This window comes from Epinephelus fuscoguttatus, linkage group LG18, assembly GCF_011397635.1.
Source record: "Epinephelus fuscoguttatus linkage group LG18, E.fuscoguttatus.final_Chr_v1".
Taxonomy (NCBI): domain Eukaryota; kingdom Metazoa; phylum Chordata; class Actinopteri; order Perciformes; family Serranidae; genus Epinephelus; species Epinephelus fuscoguttatus.
This window is the reverse complement of record NC_064769.1, coordinates 17,543,326-17,571,141: the sequence shown is the minus strand read 5'-3', so window position 1 is coordinate 17,571,141 and position 27,816 is coordinate 17,543,326. Positions and strand designations below refer to the sequence as shown.

Genomic DNA, 27,816 nt, shown 5'->3' with positions numbered 1-27,816 from the left:
TTAGCAAAGAGAACAAGGGCCAAACTAAAAACATTTCTGTATTATGAAAGTGATCCATCACACTGTAGTCTTAATGGACTCAGAAGCTCATTCAGCGAGTGACTCAGGATGCCTCTGTGTTCTCATGAACAACTTAGTAGGTCTTTTTATTCCAGCAGTGGCCAGATTCTTTAATGATCACTTTTAGATGTAGTCCTAGCTGTTGACTGTATCTCAAATGTCTTTTTATTTTGCCATTTGTTGTTTCATGCATTTGTATTTGTTGGGTTTCTTGTCTGTACAAGTTGCTCCTGGTGACAAATGTGTTTCCCCATATGATATTAATAAAGCTTTCTAATGTAATCTTATTTTTGGGTTTTGATAATGGCGATGGAGATAACTAACACGTCTGTCTATAATTTCCCATACTGTTGGGTTGAAATCTTTCACTCTCACTGAGTGTCTCAGTGTGCCCCTTGGATGAGGACACCACCCTCCTGGTCTAGAGACAAGTCCCTGTGTCGCCCATGTCAAAGGTCAAACAATAACTGAGCATTAACGCTTATGAACTTTTTGCCTTCAGCTATCTATTTATTGTTCTCATTTACTCACTGATGTTGGCGTGGTGAGAGGATAATGAACACAACTGCCATGAAAGAGCAGAGTTACGTGAAGGGAAAAGGGATGGAGGTGTAAAAGAGGCCACATGGCTCATTAACTGCTGAGACCAAAGACTTGGAGAAAGTCTTTTAACTTGTGAGTGATCCCTGTTAGCCCACCACATGCAGTGGTCCACTGAAACACCATGTCAACTGCTGTTGTTTAAATGCATTAAGTATTATGTGTTCCGCACAATGTACATGACTTACTCTTAACATTTGGCTTGGAAGAAACGTAGTTACACAAAATTTTTTAGAAGAATACATCACTGACAACTTGTTGCAGTGACTGGTTGGAGCCACAAAGTCATGACCGTCTTGAAATTTTTTGCAGAAAAATCTGTCCATCCTGGGTAAAAACGTTTATGAAGGCACTGGAGGCGCTTTTATCTACAGCATAAAAGCTTCTTGACAGTCTGTCTGATGTAATTGCTGATGTAGCTGTCAAAACTGTTTGCTGGCTACATCAGCAATTACCTGCTACTGCAAAGTAAAGTGGTTATTTTTCCATGCTGTACCTTCAGCCACTTTCTTATACAGTCCTCTGCGTGTGTCTACACCACCTCTGTTTATGAAACAGTAAAATTCATTCTGTAAAAAATACCATGCAATAGATACACAGAAGGTAGATGCATGTCAGGCTACGGTTTCCTCTTGGAAAGTGACAAGTCATAAAATGCGTTTTCAGAACAGCACTTTTCTGTCAAATGATTATAGGTTAGCGGCTGCAATAGCTACTGTCGGTAAACATCTTACCCCTTTCATCCATTTTATAGGCAATGATGGTAAATAATAAAAAAAAAAAAACACAGACAATGTTTGCAAATCCAAACTGAGATGTATTTTATACTTGAACACTTGGTTGCAACCAGACAATACAACTTATCCAGTTAAAATTATGTGTTTACTGCCACTAACACATTTTCCACTTCATGTAAACCACTCTCGTCTGAGCTGTGCAACATCACAGCTCAGAAAACGGACACCTTTCATATGCGGAAAATATGAAACAGATGTTCACATATACAAAAGGTCAGGCTGGATCAAACAGGAGTACGACTCCAAACTGGAAGTGCAGTGTTGCTCCCTGACAAACTACCAGGTATAAAAATACTGTACATATTTGGTTTTGCTTTTTACTTTCCATTCGGCACTTTCCCATGTTTCTTACGCCCTGATTTCCAGTGGTTATTTCTGAATTTCTTCTGAAAACCTCCGCCCTGGACCTGAGAGACAGAACAGCAATGTCAGTCAAGGAGAACAACATTTCATCAGTGCCAGCTATTAACATTGATTGGATTCCATTTCAATTTTCTAAAGACCTTCTTGCGTTTCTGCAGCGCCGGCTTATCCACCTCCATTTCTTCCTCTTCATCTGTTTGGAAGTCGTCTTCCTCTTCCCCGTCACCCTCTTTACCTTCTTCCGCCTGGTTTTTTAAAGTGAATATTGTTGCTGTGGGAACACACGACACGGTGTTTAAGCAAAGTGAAACAGCAATCCTACAAGCCTAATCTTCCGATAGACACTGTGTTTGTTAAACAGTTAATTGGACTTCCATGACACACAGTTAGATGTGACAACCCTAACAGAGGTGGACAAAGGCATCTACAGCGTGTGCAGGGGATACTGACGTGGATAGAGGTCACTCATGCTGTCTTCTGAGTCACTATGATCCTCGTCACTGGATGAGGGCTCCCACGAGCTGCTCCCATGTTTTGAGGGCCTCCCGTGATTGACCTCCTCTCCAGTGTCTCTGGGCTTTTTCTGTTTGAGTCTAGCTGGGACGAATTCAATCCCTTGCTTCACACACTCTTCATCTGGAGCAGGATGGAGACAGGCATGTCAGTGATCAAGTCGACAGTGTGAACTGTCCACTGTAACTGCTGTGTATTACATGGACTGTACATACAGTATATATCTGCAAACAATGGCATCATAAAGGTTAAGTAACATCATCAGGGAGTAATGGAGGACCAAGGTACAATGGCAACACTGATAAGAGCTGAAGCAACACTACAGATGTTGAACAGGGTTTCTACTCATTTTTCATTTCAAAATTCCAGATTTTTCCAGAATTTCCAGACCATATTTGGCCCATTGTGACCATGCAGTCCATATTCTGAGGCAGAAAGTTGGACGATGGTCCACTGTGAAATGTCTGCCCAAAGAGGAAGTAAGCCAACTGGTGCTATCTATACTCGTATCATTTTCCCTTCACATTTTGAATAAATAATATTACATAACTGTTCACCCCATACTTTTGTCTCTTGTATAAATAAGAAGCAAAAATGAGCTGAAATAGTTATATAATTTAATTTTCACAGCATCTGTGCAGCCTTTTTTTGTCATTGCGTCCATGGAAACGACGAAGACAGCAGCCATAAAGACATGGTTTCCTTACACAGAAAGGATGTTTACTTTTCTCATAACTAGTACATTGAAAACTACTAAAACTAAAACTTTCCATACTGGGTAGGAACCCTTGTAGAAGTCCATCAGTGTGAAATTAAAACTTCATGTGAATATTATGACTAGATAACTGCCTGGGTGATGTGGAGATGACAGAGTTAATGGTTTATGCTTTTTTTTTTTTTTTTTTTTTTTTTTTTAAGAAATTAAATTGATGCAGGTGTTTGTGATTTAATGAATTCAACAAAAGCAAAGTATATTTCAAAAAATGTTGGGCAAGCAGATTTAGAGTGATTATGTTCAGCAGAAAAGCATTACCACTGAAACACATTTTTATCAGCTGATATGCACCAGATAGGTTTTATTTCCTTCCTGTGTGATGAGTATCACACTAAACGCCTATGTGACTTTGTTCTTGAGTTATATAACATCCCCTCTGTTCAAAAGGCATGCTAAACCCCCTAGTTTAACATCCAGTGTGTAGGATTTGGGTGGATATACTGGCAGAAATGGAATATGATATAATAAGTGTGTTTTCTTTGGTGTATAATCACCTGAAAATAATAATTGTTGTATTTTTTGTTAGCTTAGAATGAGCTGCACATATCTACAGGAGCAGGTCCTCATTCACAGGGATCGCCATATTTCTTCAGTTGCCCAGAGCAGACAAACCAAACACTGGCTTTAAATAGAGCCATCTGCATTTTCACGCTTGCCACTGTAGTTAGCAACCACTTTGTGATGAGCAGTGTCAGAAAAGCACTGCTTTTTAACATGAAACTGCTCTACTCAGTGTTTTTACTGCTTTAAATCACTAGGTATGTTTGTGTTGTAGAGGAAGAGACCTCTGCGGATAATTCAGCTCCTGATTAAGTTATCAGAAAGAAAAGTGGAGCACACATTAGCAGGTGCTAGGCTAACGACCCATCAGCGTTGGTGAAACACTGATCTGAAACATGAAGCTTCTATTTTTCAGTGTTTTTAATCAGTTTTAATCACCTGTATCACGAAGCAGGATTTTGTCTTAGCGAGGTAACTTCAGGGTTAACCCTGGGTTTTCGGTCTCACGAAGCCGGTTCAGTTCTTATCGGGTAGATCACCATGGTGATTTGCTCTGAAGGGCTATCCTGCTCTGGAGCAGGGTAAGATCAGGGTTGAATCTGATCCTATAAAAAGCACCACCCACTGGCCAATCTGCTGTTTGGAAAAAATTGACTCCGCTGGCAGAACTGCAGCCCAGACATGACGGGAAGTTTAATTAATTTGATTGATTTTGATTTGAAAGTTTATTTTGAACATTAAAAAAGAAAAGAAAGCAACAACAACAGACAATGAAAAGATTGTTCAAAAAGGAGTGGAAAGAAGTCGAACTTTCATCCCACCCCTTCATAAGAAAGAAACTGATCATTTGCGGACACTTAATAGCACCATTAATTAGTGCCAACATTTTGTTTTGTTGGAGGAAATGATCCCTGTTAAAGAAAATGGGCCTAATTGACAGCTTTGCTGCTGGAAATGTGGAAAGTAGCTTATCATGTCTACACTTCATGGTGTTTGAGGGATTTTCCTTTTTGTTTTTTAAAGAGGGACACTAGGTATATTTTTGCGCAGCTGTTAATTTCTAACACAGCTCAATATCAGGATGATTTTATTCAGACTATCAATTTGGTGTTGATATGATTTAATTGTGGCGTCAGCTTTAAGCTTTATTGTAGCATATATAACGTTATGACAAAGAAGACCAATTTATCAGACGCAGTGATGTTAGACGATAATTGCAATTCACGCAATTCATCTGCGCAGCACTGATTTCATGGGATTCAAGGGTGTGATCAGTGTCAGATGTACAGGTACACTTGAACCACTAATTATTACTAAGTAATTTAACCTACACATAATTTTATTTGCTACCTTGTTTTGTCTTGATTTTTCCCTCTCTCCTCCTCTATTTCTTATTTCCTCACTCGTTTTTTTTTTCTTTTCTATTATGTGATTTCATTGATGTTTTGACAGGGGAATTTCTTTGATTAGCTTTTAGTGGCTTCTAACTTCTAACAGTGACGCTCAGTGACGCTGCGCTTCTCTCATGATTGTGATTGGTCCGCTGCGTGTGCGTTCACGGTTCTTGATAAAGCAACCCTGGGTTGAGTTACCGAGTTGATATCCAGCGTCGTGATACTGATTATCTTGATTGCCACTGTTAGGGTTAGTCAACCCAGAATAGGTCTGGGTAACCCAGGAAAGGTTGATCTCGCTTCGTGATACAGGCCCCAGGTCCGTTTGTTTTGGAGAGGAAGACACCTCTGTGGATAACTCAACTCCTGGTAAAACCCCTCTGAACAGTGAACACTGAAGGAAATCCAACCAGCAGAAGTAGAGCTTGAGATCTGCGCCCGAACCCAACAGGACCCGTCAGGACCCGAAGAATTTCGGGTCAGATTGGGCCTTATTTCGCACATATTTCACAGGCTCAAGTTGGGCTTGGGCTTTATTAGGGACACACATGCAAGAGCCCCATAGCCTTGCCCCTCCCGTCAGATAGAGAGAGACAGAAAAAAAACCCCAGGATGCTGAGGAGGTGAAAAGACGACTGGATTCAGGTGATTACAGTTTACCGAACCGGGCTTGTGACACTCTGTTTTAATATGACAGCAAAAAGACAGTAACTTCAACTCTGCAAAGGCATGCTGAGTGATGCCAACCGATACAGATTCAGAGCCAGGGTCAAAGGCTACTAATCGATTCTGTTTATCTATTTTTATAGATGTTTTCTTTTAATTTTGTTATCCTGAGCTATTTGTTTTGATATATGTTATTAAGTTCATATTCCAAGTCTTTAGTCAAGCTTATTTATTTTAGTAACACTGTTTCCCTCTGGATGTTTTACATATTGCTCTAAATTGTGCTTAAGTTAAAACCCTAAGGCCTTGGCGTAATTTTCTAGTGTATAAGAATGTGAGAGTGTGTTCTGTCCTCAGACATGTTGCATATGTTCACTTCTTCCACTATGGAGCCATTTTCATAAATAAAGAACATTAAAATTGCAGAATGACTCTGGTTCTTGTTCTTGCATAGAAGCTTGTTAAGAAAAATGTCAGGCTTTAATCGGGCTCGGGCTGAAATATGCCACACTGAAGGTTGGGTTTGGACAGAATTTTGTTGGGCTTTGGGGTTGCAATTTGCAGTCCTTACCACTTGATGCCACTAAATCCCCCTAAATCTTAGACACCAGACCATTAATAACCTGTGAAGAAAGCTATGATGCATGTATATATGTAGAGAGGTATAACACTCACATTTGGAGAGGGCTTTCTTGAAGCGTTTCCCATTAACATGTCTCAAGACATGATGAGGCTGCCGGTTGAGGTGTCTGAGGGTGAGCTTACAGAAGAGCTGATTGCTGGGAAACAGACAGGAGGCATCAGACACAGCACATTAGACAGGTGCACATTAGCTTCACTCATTCAGTCTATTGCTGAGCAACAAATTATGGCATTTCCATCACAGTTAATGCAACTGCTGCAAATCAAATAAGGAAGGAGTTTCTCTTACGCTTGTTTTGTGCTTGGTACAATGTGTGGCTCATACTGGCTGTAGTTGAAGTCTGCTGCGGCACTCAGCTTCTCATACTTCTTCCCTTTAGTGAACTTCTCTATCTCCGTCAGGTTGCATGGAAACTCATGGCCATTCAGAGTGCATTTGATCTGCAAACAACGCATGTTGTACAGTTAGTAGTGTTACTCGTGTGGTTTAGCTTGGTGCAGCTATAACCCTGTTAATCATTTGCAGGTTGTTCAGCCAACACATGCAGCCAGCCACCACAACACTTCACATGATATACATTAGCATCACAGCTAGCATCACATTGCACAGTGTGTTTCGTGAAATTTGGTGCAATTAGCTCGCTAACCTTTTTGGCATCTGTAAGCTGAAGAAACGGGTGGTTCAGAAGAAAGGCTTTAAGATCCGCAGGTAATTCATCCATAGCTTAAAAACACTCCAAAACAGATATTCCCGTGTGTTGATCAGGACTCCCCCCTAACAGGAAGTGACTACACGTGGGTTGACTGCTCCGACTCTGATGCATGATATGTTGGCGCCACCCATTGATCAAAGTGGGGAAGGTCAGCTTAGATGAAAGGATTTAGCTATCATAGTGGTATTATCAAGCGCGACCCTTTGATAAAAATCAAATTGAGCAAACAGAGTAAGGCTGAGGTTGTCAGAAATGCTAGCAAGAAAACCGATTAGCTTAAATTAGCTAAAGTAGCTAACTAGAGTTGTATATCGCTCTAAAATAAATCGGCTACCATGACACAGACCCGTCAGCGTATTTTATATCTGTAGCTAGTGTGCCATTAAACAGAATAAAAGTGAGTTAAAGTGACTACAGACGGCAAAATGAAACCATAATTGACTTAAGTCAGGTGACAGCAGTGAGGCCAGTCAGCTGACTGATGGCGTCTGACAGCTCAGAATCAGAGAGCAGGGAAAAAAAAGATAGTCCACTCTGTTCGTATTTTCAGAAACCAAAAATTGAGCATAGCGTTAGGTCAGGCAGGACACGATGTAGTAGCTGATAGATCACATGATGACTTTCTATGCAACCAAATGGTGAATCTCATTCAAGGTGCCCTATTTAAACTGCTCTGGCCTGCCTACTGTTGCTACTTCCTCTGCAAGCTGCTTTGCAACCGGCCTCCACCCCAGCTCCACCTTTTCATGTTGTGTCTGACTTATTAATGTCATTTCTGTTTGTCATTGATGCTGCTCTGTTCTGTTCCTGGGGGGTCTTTGCTGCTGCTCTCTCTGCCGCATGGAAGAGGCTTTCTGTGTTGGCTTAGGAAAGGCAGAGAGGCCCCAGAACAGAGCCATACCGCCAAATATAATACTGCAAATGGAAATAAAGTTTTCTTTGACTAAGGTGTTCCTGACTGAAATGTGGTCAAATATGGTGTGGCGAGATGAGAGAAGCATTAAATGTCATAGTCAGGCCTTGCACTAATGTGAGTAACGTGATAACATTTACAGATTTCCTAGAGTGTAGGACTGGAATATTTTCTGTTCCACCTTGCATGGAAAATTTGAATAATTTAAAAAAAAATGGATACATCTCTACCTAGGTCATTGGTCTTTAAGTGTGTCTTACCTTGCTCTTTTGTGCTCCTTATGTGTTTACCTGATTGTTTCTTCATTTTGTTTTTGTGGCCTTTTTGTTTTAAAAATATTATTTTTAGTATAACGGCACCTCTATTGCTTTTTTGTATTTGATTGTATTTTGGCATCATTTCCACCATTGCTGCTTTTGTCTTTTGTATTTAGCCCTGATTTGTTCTATGTAAATTTCTTGTGTTACATTAAAAAAAAAAAGAAAAAAAAAAAAGAAATATTAAATATATTTCGTTCAACTACCATCAGGTTATCCGTACAGAGTGAGTCATCACTCTAATAAACGATCTTCGATGAGGACGCCAACACCCCGCCCATATTTTCCCATAATTCATCGCTTCAGTAAACAAATATCTGACGTCCCGACAGATGTCAAGCTAACTCAAACCAGCCTCGCCGATATTTGAGGATTCATTTTACTGCAAATAAAGTGAAAATAGACATTTGACAGAAAACTTGTTGTTTATTTAGCTGGGTTTCATTTGTTGTTCGTTACTTTGCTAATGCTAATTAGCTGGCAACCTAGCTAGCTCAACTGCAACAAAAGTAAGCCTAGCTAGTTTACGTATTTCTCTTTGTAATAAAGTCATTGACGTGAATATTTAAATAATGTCTGGACCAAACGGGGATCCCAACATCTCAGCGGAGGACGGCATTATCAACGACGAAGATGAATTCGAGGAGGAAGGTAATGCGCTAATGTGTTCATTCATTGTAAGCGATGCTAAGGTTATTGCAGTGAATGGGAAATTCCGCAGAAACACCAGTCAGGTGACAGTGACTTGAAATTAGCTTAGCTGGGTCAAACATATGTATTTTATTTTAATATTGCACTTATAACTGACTCAGTAATATCATGACATGTACTGTCATGGCCTCAGCTTGACAGCAGTTATATGAAAGATTTATCTGCAGTTAAACATCATTACTGTCTGTCATTTTTAGCTCAAAATCCTTGTTCAGGTCATCAAATTACGTTGATTTGTTCACTACTACAGAAGTGTTTGGAAATGCTCTGATATATTAGACAGTATTATTCATTATTTCTTGTTAATTTCCTGAGATTTCCCATGTTTTACACAGCTGTCAGATTAATGTTGTCTAAGTTTTCTAAACTATTCTTTTTTAATACACATATACAGTAATTTTCCAACGCTCAGGTTTAATCTGCTCTCATTTTTAGATAACTGTCTTTCTGGGATGGGCTGATATGGGAGGGGAAATGCTGAATATTTGTCCAACATACTCTATATGTGTAGCCCTGATTTAAGGTGCCCTCCACTCCTGTCACAGACACAATAAATTTTACAGTTACTCTTGGTTCTAGGAAACCCACAAAAGGGGGTAATTCTGGTAGCATTAATCCTGTCCAAACAAACGGGGCGTTTGGGATATAAAGATGGAAAGTAGTCACCATCTTACAAGCTAAACTGTAGCTTTCATGTTAATTAAAGACTAGAAACCTTTTTTTTCCTCTGCAGTTGTTCTTTGCTTTGCACAAGCTGGGTGGAGGACACGCACATCCAAAATAACTTTACATGTGCTGGATCCAAAAGAGATCCACACACAGTATTTAAAGCTCCCACCAGTTTTAATTGTGCAATGTTTTGATCCAACAGAGATCTTCCTCAGGCATTTTGAAATCCTTTATAAAATTTCTGAGTTTTAAAACATTTTAACAAAACAAATCTGCTCTTTTTATGATCTGGTCTTACAAAAAACTATATAAAATCTTTGTCTTCTTTGTGTAGCATTTTGATTGGCTGGTAAACACTTCAGGAAACATATAAAGACAATTAAAATAAGACAACTAAAATCCTTTTCAAAATGCCTGACAAAGACCTCTGTTAACATCAAAACGTTGCACAATGAGTGCGGGTCTTCTGTCTGGTTCTTGCAGTAGTTCTTTGCTGCTGCTTCTGAGAAGCGTCATCTCTCTGCTGTGTCTCCACAGAGTATGAAGCCATCAACTCCATGCTGGATCAGATCAACACCTATCTTGATGACCTGGAGGAACGTAACGATTCACTCAATGGCAAACTGCACGAACTAATGGAGTCGAACAGGCAAGCCCGGATGGAGTTCAGGGCCCAGCTGCTTGGCTCCCAAAATGAGGAGGGGCAATGTCCTGCAGACGGGGACGACTCCTCAACCAGCAAAGAAGACCAGAGCAAGGATGGTGGGGATTGAGCTCAGCAAAATACGGAGATGGAAATATTTATGAAAGCTGACTCGACCTCTAACCTCTGTTTGTTGGACTGACGACCCTCGACCTGCATAGTCCATGTCTATCCAATGCTGTGAATTTACCTCCACCATCAAGTATATGTGTGTAAAACAGTGATATTTTGCTCCTCTTCCATCACTGAACTACATCTAGGTTTTCTCCTTTTGTTGAACTGTAGTGTGCCGATGTTTGGAATTTATAGACCTTTAGCAGCTTCTTATAGAAGTTACCTGGGGCGTTACGGTGAGATTTAAGTCTCGAGTTGATGTTTAAAAAGCTGTATGCCTTTGCTTTGTTAAAGTCCAAGTGGGACATCATGAGAACATATTCTAAAAATCAGGATCACACGAAAAGCTGATGACAAAAATAACTTAAAAACTACAGTAACCAGCCTAAAATCGAACTTCTGTGTTGTGTGTTGATCCATTCGGTGTTGACAGTCAGCTTTGTAACAGCTGTGCACTCTGTGTTCTTATTTGTTTCACACAGAAAATAAGTATGCAACATTCCATATGTTTACCACTGTATTACAATTTTTTAATGTGCAGCATGACTATGAATATGTCAATCTGCTGTCCTCTTAATTGTCATTAATGTGTTTAGGTTAAGATAGCAGCCTTAGGAGTGTTTGTATATTAAGTGCTGTCCTAAATTAAAAGTCAAAATGAAGTCGACAAAGTGTGGGAATTGTCAGACATTTTAATATAAATTAAAATGACCCCCGCCCACCCCAAACAGAAAACAAAATCCAAAAATACATGAAACTTCCAGCAGTTAGAAAACATCACCGGTTTGTTCATCTCAATTGAGTCAGTAGCTGAATAAAAATACGATAAGAAACATACAGCTTTGTTTGAGATTTATCCTTTCATGTCCTTCTCCTCTCTCCTGCTCCTTCCTGTTCTCACAGTCTCATATCTGGTTCCTTCTGACAGAACGTGATGCGGCACTGATCATGTGACAGTCGCCACCATGACTATGAGAGTTGCTACATGTGTCAGCCAACCACTTTCGGTGGTTTGAAATATCCTTCTCTACAATGGAGGATGAAATGTTTCCAGAGCAGCACACTAGTCACGAAGCCTTGTGACTGCTGAAATGCTGGATCCAAAATTGTACATCTGTATAATCTGTAACTGGGATAACTGACTGCATGTTACTGCTGCTTAAAATCAGAGTTTAAAGTCTGCGAGGACAATTTGCTACATTAAATACATACAGACACTTCATGGTTTGTCCTTCTTGCGTGAACTCAGCTGTGTCCATCTGTCCAGTGTATAGCAAATAAAACATCTTAATGAGAAAAGCACGATCACTAAAAGCATTGCAAGTCCATGAAAATTAAAGATAGTTTTTTATGTAAGCACACGACAGATGTAAATGGGAATGTGACACAAAATATGATTGTTTAAAATCTATTGTGCCATCATGATCAATTCTATGCAAATGCTTTTATCTTTATGAATTCTGAGCTATAAGACTGACTTGTGGGTGCAATCTTAGACACCCAGCATGAAAGTCTTTCAAGCTTCAAGCAGCGTAAACCTGCCTCGACTGACACGCTTTCAAATTTCAAAATGAGCAGAATGCAGACACAGTGCAGCCTTTTGTGCCAACTCACTTCAGGGCTCCTTTAACATTGCAAGAACACACAGCATCCTTTCCCATACGACTTTGCAGATGTGAAATGGTTTTTAGACATTTTGTTGATAGGCGTTCAACACTACATTCAGCTCCTACAGGCTGTTGAATCTTAAGACATTTTAAACTCTTCATTATGTAGCTACAGGCTGTAGCTGCTGACAACTTCTTCACCCCAAACACAACATCAAATTGAATCAAAAATGTCAAAAAAAAAAGAAAAAAAAAGAAAAAGGATAAATAGAAGGGCCAAATAACCACAATTTGGATCTGCTCCAAAACTTAATGGGTTCTTCCTTGGCCTGTGCCGCACCCTTCCACCAAGTTTCAGGGAAATCAGGCCTGTAGTTTCTCAGTAATCCCGCTGACAAACCGACAAACCGAAACAAAAACACACCCTCCTTGGCGGAAATAACAAAATGCCCCGAACAAAACGATCAGATTCAAGGTTCAGCATTTCTCAACACTTAAGCCAAAGTACCATTTTAACACTTTCTTGAAACAAAAGTTGTCACCTGCTCAATCACTTAAATTGGTTACATTCTACAATTCAGCTCGCTAAAAGCATGTGCTACATGGTTAGCAATGTTGAAAAATGTATCCACGTGTAGGTTATATTAAGTTAACAATCGTTCATCTAGCTGGCTAGAGAATTAGCAGAAGCTGACAATCGGCGCCCATCAACTTTCTGATCACTGAGGACACCGCAGGGTGGGAAATAAAATTTGGTGAGTCAGATCATGAGCCAGTGGACAGGAAATCTACCAGCCTCCTCCTTTAGCCTCATTTAAAAAGCCTGGACACTGTTCATTTACAATTATTTCAATTATTGATATTAGAAAGTGAAGAAAAAAAAGAATTTTGCAGATGGGGTAACTTAAAAAAAAAAAAGGTTTCTCCTCATCATACTACACCTCAAAAAAACTTTATATATTAAATTTGCACTTAGCTTCTATAATTTTACATCAGTGTGTCCCTATCCCGCTCCACGTACACACAGTATAATGGTTGCAGTAAACTGTTTTTGTTGTTCGTAAACAAACAAGGCTACAGCCATGGTAACGCCTCCGTGAGGTCGTACGTAGCACTGTGCCTTAAGATAAATCCTCATGTCAACATAATCACAGTGACAATGCTAATAGGCTGATGTTAAGCTGGTATGTTTACCATATTCACCATCCTAGTTTAGCATGTTAGCATGCTAACAACTGTGTATTAGCTCTATACACTGACTCCAGGAACGTCATTGGTCTTGCAGCTATTTGGCCTTAAACCAAACTGAAATTCTGACCTGATGACGGCGCTACATGGAAAGTCAAAGTTATTCTAATTCATCATGATTGGGAAATGAATGTCGGTGCCAAATTGCATGACTTTTCATCCAGTAGTTGTTACCTGGGGCATTCACAAAGCTGTTTTGCCGGTTTTTATTTTGTTTTGCAACTCCTACATTTCCTTTTTGCTCTGTGGCAGAACTGTGCAAGTGACTTTTTTAAGGATACTTTGACACATCCAATGAATCTGCTTAGATTTTAGTTTGCTTTTGAAATTAGGACACAACACATGTATCCATGTGTTCAGGTGACTGAGCTTCTCTTTACTTAAAAACTTATTTTTCAGCAGCATAAATTCAATTGTTACTGATCTGTAAATATTGTAAAAGGGTTTGTTCTGAGCTAAACGCATATACAGTGTGTCACATAGGTGAGGCTGGAGATTAGACGACTCTAAAACATCACATTCTGACTGGGAGCCAGTATTAAGATACTCACCCATCACTGATTCAACCTGTATTTGATACTGTGAGGAGTTAATTTCCCACCCTGGGAGAGCAGCACATAATAAGTCATGTTCCGCTGTGATTTACCATTTTTCTTCCTATTTGTTGGTGTGTGCTTAATTCCAACTTTCCGACACAGAGAGAGGCAGGGCTGTTCACTCACTTCTTGGTCTCGGTTTCATGAAAGCACCTCTTCACACACTGACACACCCTGACCTAAGGTTGTGCCAAGTTTCCACTCGCTCCACATCTTGGCTTTGCCTCAGCGTCTGTTTGTGGCCCTTCCCGACCTGCGTTTAGATGTGGTTTTTGCCCTCCCTGTGCCGTTTCTTTTCCCTGTGACAGCGGGAGCTTCCTCCTCCTCTTCTTCTTCATTAGCATCCACAACAACAGCAGCAGCTGCTGGCTCTGAGTCTGGCTCCTCTGTGTTAACAGCAGGTAGCTCGGCTGGACTCTCCTGAACCACAGGTAACTGGGATGTGGTCTCTTCCTCCTTGCTGGTTGCTGAGGCGCTGATGGAGTCCCGTGAGGTTGGGTCAGGCTCTGCTTGCTCCTTCTGTTGCTGTTCATTTGTCTGCGTGTTCAGTCGGGTGAGTGAAATGAGAGGCTGTGTGGAGTTTATTTCCGTCACTACTGTTTCATCGGGGAGGGAATTTTCATCCAAACAGTCTGTCGGGGTTTTGGTTATGGGCCTGGGGCTGCCTGCAGCTAGAGGATACTCTCTGGAAGATTCAACAGCTCCACTCTTTTGACTCAGCAGCTCTCTGTACCTCTGAGAAGAGAAAGCAGAAACAAAATGCTACAATACTACAAAAACCTTTGGAAATTCATCAAGGATAACTGCAAGCAGATTAACGTACACCAGCCCATTGAGGGTGCTCTGGTTGCTCAGCCTCCAATCATCACAAGACAATATTCACACTTCATTTTAATTGGTGGTCTCTATTAAGGCTGATCAGATGATGTGAAACATGAGACACTTTCTGTATGCACTGATAAAATGCTAATGAAATATTATAGACTGGTCGGTGAATATGTATGTAGGTGTGTGTGTGTGCGTGTATGTAGGAGAAAGAGTGGGTGTCAGTAAACACAAGTGTAGGTCATGCACTGGAGTGTGTGTTTGCCTGCGTGTTGGTCCGTGTTGCAAGTGTCGGTTATGTGCAGGTGGATGCCGATGAAGAACTGTAACAGGGCGAGCAGTGACTCAACCTGTTTTTCATCTGATAACGACGAGTTATAATCTTATGTGGCTTGAGTGGGCTGACTGAAATGTTGATTATAACCTTATGATTTAAAATGTAGACAGTTTTCACTGACTTAAACTAAAATTAGCATTTTCTTTGACTCAGATAAAAATAAAATGCCCAGACTTTTCGTCAACTAAAACCTGACTTGTATAAAAAAAAATATGCTCAGGTTGACTTAATATGATAAAAACTAACAAGGACGTTTGACACAGGACAAAGACTAAACAAAAAAAAATATCTGACAAAATTTACATTATAAATATATATAATTTAGAGTATAATTTACTGTTGTACACATTAAGCTTTTATTCTAATTTCCTTAAATAAAACTGTATTCATCCCACAAGAAAGCTGTACCGTTAAACTCTAAGCTGCTCCCAAAATAACCAAGCACTGGTTGCTGTAGTTTAAAGGGACAGTTCACCCCCAAAATACAAATACAAATTACTGTAATCCTCTTATCTATAGTGCTAGACTAGACTGTTCTGATGTGGGTTTTCGTGTGTTGGAGTTATCAGCTGCATCGTAAGCTAGCTCAGTGGTGTTAGGTGAGCACCCTTAAAAACAAGTAGCACGATAACTTCATTGGGCCAAAAATAATCAGTTATACCAGCTATGCCCTTTTTAATAGTGGGAATAAAGTGAGTGAAGTCATCAAAAACCAACCTTAAGATTCTCAAAGTGCTTCAGTGATTTGCAGTGGGTGTGAAGGGCAGAAGATTCAAAGTGGTAAAACTTGTTGCAGAGTCTGCAGATAAAACCTGCTACTGGAACAAAAAAACTGGACCCTGTGGTAGAGGAAATTCAAGAATACATGACACACAGATGTGATGTTACACTGTAAGGTTGGATGTTATCAGTAAATCCAAACAACAAGAATGTGCAGGAAGACAAGGAAGTGAACTATGCGCCAATCAGGAATTTGTCGTCACTCACCGTAGACTGTGTCAGGGTCATACTGTTCATCACTGGCCATGTCCTTTAGAGTCACTTCCTTAGGGAAGGGCCAGTCATCCTGTACCAGGTCACCAGAGATAATTAACTTAAGTACAACAAATGCGTCAACTATGAAGCACTGATAATATTATTTCAGCTCTTACGTCACACTGATGTTGACCTTAGTTAAACCTCGGGAATGTGAAGCCTAGAGGCCATTTAAATGCAAATGCTTTCATGGTCAAATCGTATGCAAATCACCTGCTCATTCCTCTGTCTTTTCTCTACCTCCTCCACCTCGCCGCCCTCCACCTCTTCCAACGAAAAGCCATCCGCGTCCATGGCAGTTAGCTTGCCTAAGGCCTCACAGCCCTCATTTTCCTGGAGCTAGCAAACAGCAGCAAGTACAGCATGAATATTTAATTTCATCTTCATTTATGGGAAAATACTTGCTTGCTACTGAAATGGTTTTAAATCATTATAAACCCAGATACCTTCTCCAGTTTCTGTCTGTGCTCCTGGGACTGTAAGTGCTCTACAAAAATCTGTGAGGTCCTGAAGTGTTTCTTGCAGACCGTGCAGGAGGAGATGGCTGTTCTGCTGGCGAGCTGGAAGGAGATGAAGATCATTACTGATTATGTAAAGCAACCAGAAAAGTAGTTTCAACCATTTTCTAAATATGTAGAACTTCTTGAACTCAGCTTTTAAATCGAATAAATATGCTTATCTATAAAGAGAGCAGCTTTACTTTGTGCTCCTCGGTGCGACGGTGGTCCATGATGCTACTGGTGTAGTGGATTTGACAGGTGGCACACCAGTGCTTCACGTCTGCTTTCTTCTCTCTGCAGAGAACACAGACGCACATAATTCAAGACTCATGAGGATCATTTTCTCTTTTTAAAACTGCTTTGAACTGGGTGCTTTAAACTCACCCGTCTTTGTTTGCCTCCATTAGAGACTCGTGCACTCGTGGCAGCAGGGTGACCAGGCAAGCGTTGCTCATGTGTTGGATCTCCATCATCCTCTGCTGGTGGGAAACACTGTTCATATGACTCTTGAAGTTCTGGAAAAAAAAAACAGACGGAAATTAAAAACACAGTAGTTCAAAATCATCATAAATTTGCTGTAACTATTTCAGCCGCTTGCATGTTAAGTTCACCCTGCTTCAACCTACTTGCTGGTTGTGGCAGGTAATGCTGCAGAGGTAGCAGTAGAACTTGTTGGCGCCCTCTGCTACACCCTCTTCTTCTTCCTCCTGGTTGTCTGGTGAAGCCAAAGGGGCATCTTTGCCCTGTGGCATCTCCTCTGAGAGTAAATCACCCTGCTGGTCATCTGCAGTTATCCTTGATGGGGACGGGGCTGACAAACAGGCGTGTACCTACAGAGAGGTGGCAAACCAGAACTAACTCAGTGTCATACCTTTATTGAATTGATATATGAAACAGATACTCTGTTCACGGGAGATCGATGAATACTGATAAATAGTACTCAGCCTGACCTACCTGTCTAGTTGTATCTGCAATAGGGATTTAGTTACTTGAAAACTATCTACTACTTAATGTTTGCATTATTTTGTCTCTGACCATCCCAAATGAAAGCTTCTCTCACCTCAGCAACTCTGCTCTCCTCCAGCCCTTCAGCGACATCTGATCCCACTGTAAAGCCTCCTTCCTCTAGAGGGATGCAGTCTGGGGGAGAAAAAAAAAAAAAAAAAAATCAGATTAATCTCAACTGACCTTTAGGGAGCTTTCACACCTGTAGTTCGGTCATTTGGTTCGAACCAAGAACAAAAAAATAATAATATTGTTGCACTTTAGTTTGGTCTGGTTCCTGTTCAAAGCATTATTAGGATTATTAGACTGCAAACTGACTGCACATAATGAATAATTAACGGGTAGAGACAAAAAGGAGGCGTCTTGTACAGTAACACTTTGGGGCTTATTACTGCGAGATCGCTGACACACACTTTTTAATGGATTTAATGAGCTAACAAAGCAGAGAGAGTCTGTAACAAGCAAAGCAGTTTTAACAGTGTTTTAATCAGGGAAAATGGCCGCGCTGATGAGCGTATGTGTCACCATGACTACCAAATAATTGGCGTAGTTTCTAATCATGGCCTTATACAGATCAGTTATAGGATCGTGGACAGATTTCACGATAAACAGATGATTTATTCGTAGTTTAGCTTTTGAAATGCTAAAATCACGTTTTTGCTTTAATAAAATCTTGTGGTTGGTTAGTTTGCTTTCACACCACAAACATTTGGTTGTTTGGTCTACACCAGGATTCAACTGACAGCTTTCACACCAGCCCAAACGAACCAGACTAATGGGGCGAACAGACCTGAGTTGGTTTTAGTGGGAAGCATCCTTAGATGAAATTAGTGCACAATCTATTCTAGTTTCCTGAGGGGTTTTACCGTCAGGCTGACTGTCCTCTGCGTTGCTGTAACACTCTGAGGACAGAATGTCCCCATCTGTCTCTGCAATGGTGACAGTCTCAACAACACTCTGTTCTTTGGACTCTTCTGGCCTAAGAGAAAAACATAATAACAACAGTCAGAGCAGGCAAAAAGAACAAATGTTGACAATAAGTAATCAAGGGGAGAGCATTTCTTCAAGCCTTCTTTGCGTCCATGAGTTTTAATAACTAAGCCAGGATGCTTCTTTTATGTTAAACTTTGCATTCCCTAGTTTGACATTTATCAATGAGAATGTCAATAAGTTCTGGCACAACTATATTCACAGCAATAAAATGTCACCCTACCCCTCTGTCCTCTGCTTCTTCATTGCAGGTTCATCAAGTGGTTCCTCGGAGGGCTGTGTGGGTTCATCCACTCCTCCCCCGGCACTATCTGTGGGTGGAAAAGAGAAAACCAAAATTGGAAACCAAGATGAAAAACATTATCAAACAAATGTGCGCGACTGATTTTCTCCAAGAACTTTAAATTACATTTCTACACAGCTTGAAAGTCACATAGGACATTCAACACACACTCTCTTTACCTGTTTCAGTCTTGTCAGTGGCTTCATTGGTACTGCTAGCTGCTGGTTGGTCGTCTGTGCTCCCTGATGCCATCTGCTCGCTGTCTCTCTTCCTGTCTGGCTGGCGAACTGCAGTATCCTGTGCAGGATTACAAATATACATCCAAGTATAAGATAAAGGAGCAGCTTAGAGACATTGAAAAGCACACATCACAAAGATTTTTCTAGAGCTGAATATAACTGATTTTGACTGTGCACCTTAAAGTACACTTGTTTGGATGTGTGAAAGTTAAACTTTGTCAAACTTAATTAATGTTGAGCTCCTTCTTAAAGTTGTTTGATTTAATCAGAGCAACTGCAGTTTGCATTTGACAGTCCATCAACCTCTTAAAGTCTGAGTTCTGACTCATATTATGATCAACACCTGCTCTGAAGAGACAAAAACAATTAATATTTTATCCTCTTATCAATTAGAGCTGCAAGTAATGACTGTTTTTGTTCATGATTAATCTGCCTATTATCTCCTTGATGAAATGTTTTATCAAAAAATGTCAAAAAAAAAAAAACAAACTAAACATTTGTATTTAAATTTCAACTTGTCCAATCAATTGTCCAAAAACCAGAGACATTTAGTATACAATCATAAAAGACAAGGGAAACCAGCACATATTCCGATTTGATTAGCTAGACCTTTTTCATGTTTGGCATTCATATTATATCTTAAAATGACTGACTATAAAAATTGATCCAGATTCATTCTCTGTCAAGTGATTTCATGCTTGCTACACTTGTTCTTTAATTTATCAAATTACCTTCCATCACAGTGAGGACATTTCCATTGCTGACTATCTTTAAACCTTGTTACATTTGTCAATCGTGCAACCCTTGTGTAGCTGGACTGAAACCCTACGCTGTGATTATAATCATTGTAATGGTGCGGTGGTAATTACTGTGGTACTGATGGAGGAGGAAGAGGATGAGGAAGAGGCTGTGGTGGGGGTGTTATTGTTGTTGTTGCTGTAGTAGCGAGCGTGAGGGTGGAACGGACGAGCAGCCGGGAAACCCATCATGGGGGACTTGATAGCCATGCCCATGGGAACCGGTCCGAGCAGAGACGACCTGGACCCGAAGAATTGACGGAACTGCTGTCCACCCATCCCAAAGTTCCGCATGTTACCTGGATGAAAGCAAAGCATGAAAAGAGATGCAAAAAAATAAGCAAACAGAAAAATTTTAATGTCTTGTAAGTTCATTATTTAAATGTTAAAAGTCCCTCTCCAGACACATTTGATGTATACTTAAACGTTTCTTTACTAGTTTTCCCACACAATGGTTAACAAAAAAATCCTGGAGAGAGCTCCCTCATTGAGAAATCCTGGATCTGCCCTCCACCCTGCCCACCACCACAGCTTGTGGTAGGTTTCTCTTTCCCTATCTACAGCACTGCTTGTACTGGGTGGACCAGTGAAAGAACAGTGTGCAGCAAGGCGGCTGGTGTTAGTGTTGGAGGAAACATTGGAGAGATTCTGCCATATACATTTGAGCCTCAGTCACACCCAGACTCAGATGAGGAGTCTGTTGTGCACTAAAATCTGTGACAAGCACATGTATTAGAATGATAAGTGCAGTTAGCACCTTTATTTGTTTATGTTGTTTGTTAGCTTGCAGGCTAACTAGCTGTTGCTGACACAGCGTTAGTGACAGACAATAATATCTGCCATGATAAGGTTTTTGGTAGATAGTGGAAGGAAGCTCCAGGGTCCAGTTTACATCCAAACACTGCACACACTACCATGTTTGCTGTCAAAACTTTCACTAGACAAATGCTAACTGCAATGCTAATAGTTTCAGATTTCTTTGAGGGGGCTGTGTTGAAGTCTTTTCCGCTGTCGAAATGTGTTTCCCATTTTAGAAGGTGATGGTGGAGGGGAACTTTATGTGAAAATTTTTTACTGCACTTTATGCTTGATAAAAACTGTACCCTGCATCTGCTGCATCAGCAGGGCCCCCTGCAGCATGGGATTGGGGGCAATGATGGTCGTCTGGGTTGCTTGGCACATCCTAACCATCCTGGGAGGAGGGGCTGTCTGGGGAGCGACAGGAATGGGTCTGTGCAAAAGACAAACAAGAGCAAATAAGCATGCAGCATCATTTCATAAGACATAACCTCATTGAAATCTGTAGCAACATTACAGTATTTCCAAATGTTCCGTCTGTTGATAATTTGAAATTTGTGGACATCCTGAAGTAGAAAATACAGAATGGAAAAAAAGATGTGACATGGACACCCGCACACAAGCTTTGCTCTCAAATACAAACACAAGCTGTCCATGTTATTTTCTCGGTTATGATGATTTTGTGTGTTTGTCTAGCAACTCTGGTAAAGATTAACCCTTATCTAAAGTTATTTTCCCTCCATATCAGCTTTGACAGAGAGTCAACTTTTAGTTTAGATTTTTTATGGCACATAATTACAATACATTATCTGAGTATGGAATGACAGCATGGGAATATGTCAACGAAAACAACACAATATGGAGTGCTGGTGGAATAAAGCTGTACGGGCTACTGCTTTTGCTCATCCTCAGACTAAACAAGAAACCTGTGAGACTTGACTTTGAAATGGAATAACAAAAGCTGACAGGTAACATTTTTACAGGCGCTAAGGTAAGAACAGGGGTGATCTAGGGCCATCAGTCTTATAGTGTTTTATATAATCTGCTGTTTATCACCTCTACCTTTGGGCAGTACAGATAACAGTGTATGACAGCTGACAACCGACTCAAGGCTGAGGAACAGTCTGCCCGAGCATCTTAAAGGGCCAGTGTGTAAAATGGGTTGACATCAGTGGTCAAATTCTAGATTGCAGAGCTCACTCGCTCACCCCTCCCGTCGGGTAAATGACGGTGGCCTCGTAGGGACAAAAAGCCTTGCGCAGACAAGAGTTTTTCAGGAGCAGGTCTATCTAGCGACGAGGTGAATGTTTATTTAGAATTCTAAACCATGTTACGTAATGAATCCCTCTCGAGCAGGAGACCAGAGGAGCGTTCAGGAAAAAGGCCAGTTTATTTGAGCAGTCCAAAAACTCCGGTAACACTCCAGGGGGTAAAAGACTCCGTCCCAAACTCTGACTCTTCTAGCGTAACACACACACACTTCATACACACATACTCGTTTACAATACCTAACGGGGACCCCCCTCCCCTCTCTGCTCCAATCTCCAGCCCGCACACTGACAGCGTAGCCTGTAAACAGAGCTCAGCTGTTTATTTAGCCTAGCAATATCTCCGGACTATATTAGCTGCAATGGACGACTATGAATGCGATTTTGAAGAGTTTCTTGTAGCAGACACAGACCCAGAGCCATACCTGTTTGAGCCGGAGCATACAGATGAGGAACCTGGATACTGAGCGGGCGAGAAGAGAGGCTGAATCCTCCGCTCCCATTTGGCTGCACAAAATGGGATTCGGTGCTGCCATTGTTGGGGAGATATATCATCAGGAGGAAAAGCGCCACAGAGAGTGCATCACAAGGAGTTCCTCGCAGATGACGGTTCGGGTTCATTCTCTCCTGTTGCGTGGTAAGTGTGGTCCATTCGCAAACTTTATAACTAAAAAAACTTTTCACTACTCTCCATCGACGAACTACTAACACTCTCTGCTGTTTCCTCCTCCTTCTTCCTTCCTCCCGCTGTCTTCGTTGGTTTATTTATACACACGAAACGCGTTATCTGGCTGGCTGGATTGTCCGCTCGGGCTGCCTTACATACATGGCGGTGCAAGATGGCGACCTCTCTAAAGCAAGGCCCTTGCTATATATATATATATATATATATATACACATAATTATAAGGCTACGAAAACCAAATGAATTTTATTTTATAGCTATTATACACTTATATAAACACATTAATGGGTAGAATATTCATATTCAGATTCAGATTTGACAATAAACCATGCCAAATATTACACACTGGCCCTTTAAGGATTTCACCTCAGTGGACATTTTTCACAGAAACATTAAGAAATATCATTTAAGCTTGGCTTTGCCTCTTCATTTGCTGCCTCCGTTTATCAGTCTTCTTTTGGTCTTTTATACTGTTATTTATTTATTATGTTTACTGTTTTCAATTTTTTGTTGTTTACTCGTTGCTTCTTCTGTGCTGTTTTAATCCTGCTCTGTTAAACCCTTTGGGCTGCATAGTTGTATGAAAAGTGTTACGTAAATAAAGTTTGATTTGATTTACTTTTCATATACTCATTACACAGTTTCAAAACCTAACAGTAACTGATCCAGAAAGACAATGTTGTGGTCACATTTACAACTTTTCCACAAGGTATGCCAGTGCTGCTCAATTGGAACAGATATAAATGTTATTATATAGCTGCAGGTTAGTTTACTTCACAGGTAAAATCATGACAACGCCAGAGCCTTAACTGGACGTCCCTTCACTAATGGGTTAAGGCACGACCAAGCTGTAATACTGCATTTAAATTAAAACACAGCACACCTATACGTTCTCCCAGTCACCTAAAAATCTTACAGCCTGGCAGGTGTTGTGGCAGGGCGTCCAGCTCAGCCACCACCTTCCACACATACCTCATCCAGAGGGCCCTGCCTAATCCCCGGCCTCGAGTTAACGTCCTTACCGCTGTGCCTGATGGTGATGGTGGGGGACATGGTGCCCAGGTGGCGGCTGCGGTGGAGGGGGAGGTGGAGGCTGCTGCTGGAAAAGTTGCTGTAGCTGCCTCAGGTGCTGGTGAAACTGTTGCTGTTGCTGCTGCTGCTGCTGATGGATGTGTGGATTGAACATTACGAGCTTATATTTCCTCCGTTTACGTTACACCGTGAGTTGACAGACCAGCAGGTGCGAGGTGTCAGTGTTTTGACACTCGTTATGTATATCTCTGGATGGGAAGAGGAATCAAATCTTGTGTGATAATGTGCCCCGCTGCCAGAACAACTCTTAATGTAAAGACGCTCTCAATAACAGTGTGCGCACCTCCTCAGACAACAGGTCGCTCTCATATTTCGTGATGACAACTGGCTAGTGCTAGCACGTAAGCAACAATTTACTTTCTTGTTTACTTAAGCTAGCTCACTCTAATTTCCTCACTCAGTTTGCCAACTTCAGACAGAAACAAGCATGCTGATATTATGTTTTTAATAAAGAGTGGCATCTTATTCCAAAAGTAGCACAAAGTAGAAATAAAGGACAAGCTGCACCTGCTATGAAATGAACGAAGCTACATTAGCCGTAGCTCAGTGACTGAACCCAACAAGTTAGCTTAGCTTAGCATCGAACTAGCTAGCTAGCTCACAGACAAAACAGCTGCACCGTCTGGGACACTTTCTGCATTTTACCTTACCCACAGTTGCCAGGACTTATTTCTCAAAGAGGAGGGTGGCGATGGTTGTTGATTTTCCAACTAAAACCATAGTAAAGGGTTGAATACTTGCTCTCAGTCCCGGCCAGTGCAACTCCCATAAAGAAGAGACTGAAAGCAGCGTCCTCTCTGACTGAGGTGAAGTTAGTGCACCCTGTCGCCTGCTGGTGGCTGTCTGGAGAACTGAACATACTATATGTCTACATTATAAAATGTTAAAGACTAATTAAATTAAAAATGTAATTAAAACTGTAGATTGTAGATTTAATGAAAATTCGTATTAAGATTTCTGCATTATATTTTTACACTAGTTTATATGAATAATAATGATAGTGGACCACCACTGTTGCACTAACCTCCAATTGTCATTAAAAACTGAAAGAGAAATTTAATTACTCTGAAACAAGCAGGGGTGAAGTCAAGTAATTTGGGATATTTATTGGTAGTAATTCCAAAGAATACCTTGAGTATTAATTTTAGGGCTTGTTGTGGTTCTCTGCTATATTTAATAATAGAAGATATGTTGCCAAATAAAATAATTTAGAGGCATTGGACCTTCAAACACATTTAGGATTCCTTCCTCGCTCTGATTACATGTTCAGGTAAAATGGGACATCCATGTTTGTTTTTTAAATGGTAAATCAATTCATCAGTTCAGCCATTATTTCATTAAATCATTGTAACATATCATATCATCATATGTAACCTGTGGCTACTCATCAAATAAGATTGTCCAACTTTTCTGCCATGCTTTTTCTGCTCTTTTGCTCCCTGTTTCCTTGGTGCTATATTGTCTACAATGGACATGTGTGTGTGCTTGCATGTGTGTACTAATGAAGGCTAATTTTGTACTATTGTGGCTGACATGGACTCACTGCATCATCTTTAATCTTTTTAAAGCGACAGAAATACTAAGCATGTCTGTAATATTACAGGGTGGCACACAGTAGCATAAGTCATGATTTAATGGCACCTGGTAGTCTAAACACATGTTGGTTTCACTTCAGAAAAATGTCAAATTTTTGCACATTTTTTGTCCCATTCTACCTGAAAGCATTAGGTACTCACTCAAAACCCTTTTACCATAAAAAATAAAGTGTATTGTGAAAATATTTTGATTATAAGTCAAACATTTAGGCCTAATAAAATGCAACACCCTACAACCAGTCTGTTATCATACTCTCATTATTTTAGCTGCACGATTCCTATTCCCAGAAAGAGAAAATCAACATGCCACATGGTTTATCATGAAAGTTCTGGGACCAGTGGGTTTTTGAAAATTTGGTGTGCCCATCCTAATTATCTCAGACCAATGAAAAGGATTGTTTTATGTAAAGCACATTTCTATTGGTGACTGGCTGCTAATATTTAAAGAGCACAAGATGTAAAACCTTACTTGTCCCACATTACCTGACTTCACCCCACTTCACAATGTGACCTCATTGTACATACATTATATACACTCTTTGTTACATTATTATTATTATTATTATTATTATTATTTTATAGTTTATGTTCATTATGTTGCATATAGCCTACATACAAAATGTATACATGCATATATAATGGAAATATACTATTTTTTCATTGTATATTGTGTTTATGAGCCTATTCACACTTAAGCCTACACTTCGTCTGAATAATGTATAGTACCTACACCATGAATGCGTGTTTTTAGGATATAATGACATAGATATGCATATGGTTCGAATTACGGGGGAGCCTGAAAGCATCATCTGAGACGTTTAGGGGGAGCTCAAAAAATTGTCCATATTTGTGTAACTGGTTATATTTTATTTTCCCGTACATTAAGGTTTCTGAAACAAAATAAAACAATTAACATAAATATATCAATGGCATGTGTTCATTTGCTCATTATATTTCATTTTCCAAAATCTATCTTCACAAATTAACACAATTCTTTGTCTAATCCTACTGTGGCAATCCATACGACACAAATTACTGGGTTTACGTGGCCACCTGAACTTCTCATCACAGGGTTGTTTTGGCGCGGTAAATCGTAAAAAAAAAAACAACAACAGTGTTTTCATTCGGTGTTTTGGTCTGTTTATGGCGAAGACAGAACGTCAAAACGGAAACAACCAAGCCTCGTACAATTTGGATTCACCAGACAAACAAGAACGACAACGAATGACAACAACAGTGCACCGACTTCACCTAGTAAGTGAAAGTGAAGGGACGCACGTCACCTTCGCCATTGTGAGCATTTTTACTTGCGCGGTGGTGTGTCTGTGTCACTCTGCAGTTACACCTCCACAACGCTAGTTGGCGGCGGAGGTTTCTGTGAAGTGCTGTAAAGTTTAGTTAATTCAAAACACATTTAACACACATTAAACATGGCTTAATAGAGACAGTTTCAAACACAAGTGCATGATTTGGCTCCACTATAACTCGCAGCATTCACATACAAACACTTGTCTTTATCTGGACACATTTCCCCGCAAATCCAACATGCTAACGTTATCAGCACAAGCCTATGGCATTTTACATTGTATAAATTAGCCTAGCGGCTAGCGATCTTTCCCTCTTCTCATAAAAAAACAGGGACAACAGCAACACTTAACAAAGGTAACGCGACATAAATTGGCTCCATTACAACTCACAAGTTTCACTGACAAAACAACTGTCATACTAAACACGTTTTCCAAACAAATACAAAATGCTAACATTATTAGCACAAGGCTATGGCATTTTACATTGTATGCGCGTGCATGTGACCTGTTAAGTGGTTGTGCGCACTGGAAAATAGGGCTTCCCGAAAGCCACTGTGTAAGTCGAACCCGGGATATGCATAATATATGCATATCCCGGGTTTCCGGGTGGATATGGTGGATATACTGCATTATAAACAAAGGCTTGCATTTCGTTTCAACAATTCAATTCTGAGCATCGACCACTTAAGTTCCTGCATTCTGGTGATTTTTTTTTTCAATGTGTGCCTTTTTTGCACCAATTTATGGTGTAAATTTAATTTATTGTGCCAAAATAAAAGTCTTCTACTACTTTAATGCTATTGTTGGGGGAGACAAATGCATGTGTTATAATACTGAGGGGAACGTGAGTTTAAAAACCAACATACCAAAGAGCAGAGTGCCCTCCTGGCCTCTGTCCACGGTGCTAACATATTCAGCACCATGGACAGATCTGACATCTGTTTGGGCAATAGCATTAAATACAGGATGCAAAATTTCCCATCTGCCAAAATGCACTTCAGCATGATTAGACTTTAGACTTTGGAGTGTCAAAAGATAAAAACAAAAACGGGATTTCCTGTACTGTAAACGTGACAATTTGACAAGCAATTACAATGAGAGTATAAAGACAGTGTCACCACCAAGCGGTGAGCGTGAGGAACTGCAGGGATCTCTCTCT

The 27,816-nt window shown here is 40.4% G+C and overlaps 3 protein-coding genes and 1 long non-coding RNA gene across 5 annotated transcripts; 2 read left to right on the top strand and 2 right to left on the bottom strand.

The window, feature by feature from the left end:
• Positions 1 to 1,456: 1,456 nt before the first annotated feature.
• On the bottom strand, positions 1,457 to 7,412 carry surf2 (surfeit 2). The gene is made up of 6 exons (XM_049604772.1): positions 6,959 to 7,412; positions 6,601 to 6,752; positions 6,345 to 6,448; positions 2,271 to 2,456; positions 1,961 to 2,091; positions 1,457 to 1,864 (listed from the first exon to the last, which is right to left on the bottom strand). Exons 1-6 carry the CDS (start codon positions 7,031 to 7,033, stop codon positions 1,775 to 1,777), a joined length of 738 nt encoding a protein of 245 aa, XP_049460729.1. The 5' UTR covers positions 7,034 to 7,412; the 3' UTR covers positions 1,457 to 1,774.
• Positions 7,413 to 8,549: 1,137 nt separating this feature from the next.
• On the top strand, positions 8,550 to 11,288 carry bbln (bublin coiled coil protein). Its single transcript, XM_049603934.1, has 2 exons — positions 8,550 to 8,905; positions 10,172 to 11,288. Exons 1-2 carry the CDS (start codon positions 8,827 to 8,829, stop codon positions 10,405 to 10,407), a joined length of 315 nt encoding a protein of 104 aa, XP_049459891.1. The 5' UTR covers positions 8,550 to 8,826; the 3' UTR covers positions 10,408 to 11,288.
• On the bottom strand, positions 11,126 to 24,555 carry ciz1a (cdkn1a interacting zinc finger protein 1a). Of its 2 annotated transcripts, none has more exons than XM_049603933.1 (16): positions 24,401 to 24,555; positions 23,686 to 23,943; positions 21,017 to 21,144; positions 19,986 to 20,212; positions 19,057 to 19,174; positions 18,818 to 18,905; positions 18,471 to 18,583; positions 17,660 to 17,739; positions 17,226 to 17,429; positions 16,984 to 17,114; positions 16,800 to 16,893; positions 16,546 to 16,659; positions 16,313 to 16,438; positions 16,052 to 16,130; positions 15,782 to 15,903; positions 11,126 to 14,637 (listed from the first exon to the last, which is right to left on the bottom strand). In XM_049603933.1, exons 2-16 carry the CDS (start codon positions 23,847 to 23,849, stop codon positions 14,128 to 14,130), a joined length of 2,298 nt encoding a protein of 765 aa, XP_049459890.1. In that variant the 5' UTR covers positions 23,850 to 23,943; positions 24,401 to 24,555; the 3' UTR covers positions 11,126 to 14,127. The 2 variants fall into 2 exon arrangements, with proteins under 2 accessions (XP_049459890.1, XP_049459889.1); XM_049603932.1 differs by having other exon boundaries at positions 24,406 to 24,555.
• On the top strand, positions 14,318 to 19,203 carry LOC125905748 (uncharacterized). Its single transcript, XR_007451699.1, has 3 exons — positions 14,318 to 14,455; positions 18,846 to 18,967; positions 19,066 to 19,203. It is a non-coding gene; the product is annotated as an uncharacterized LOC125905748 (long non-coding RNA).
• Positions 24,556 to 27,816: the final 3,261 nt, after the last annotated feature.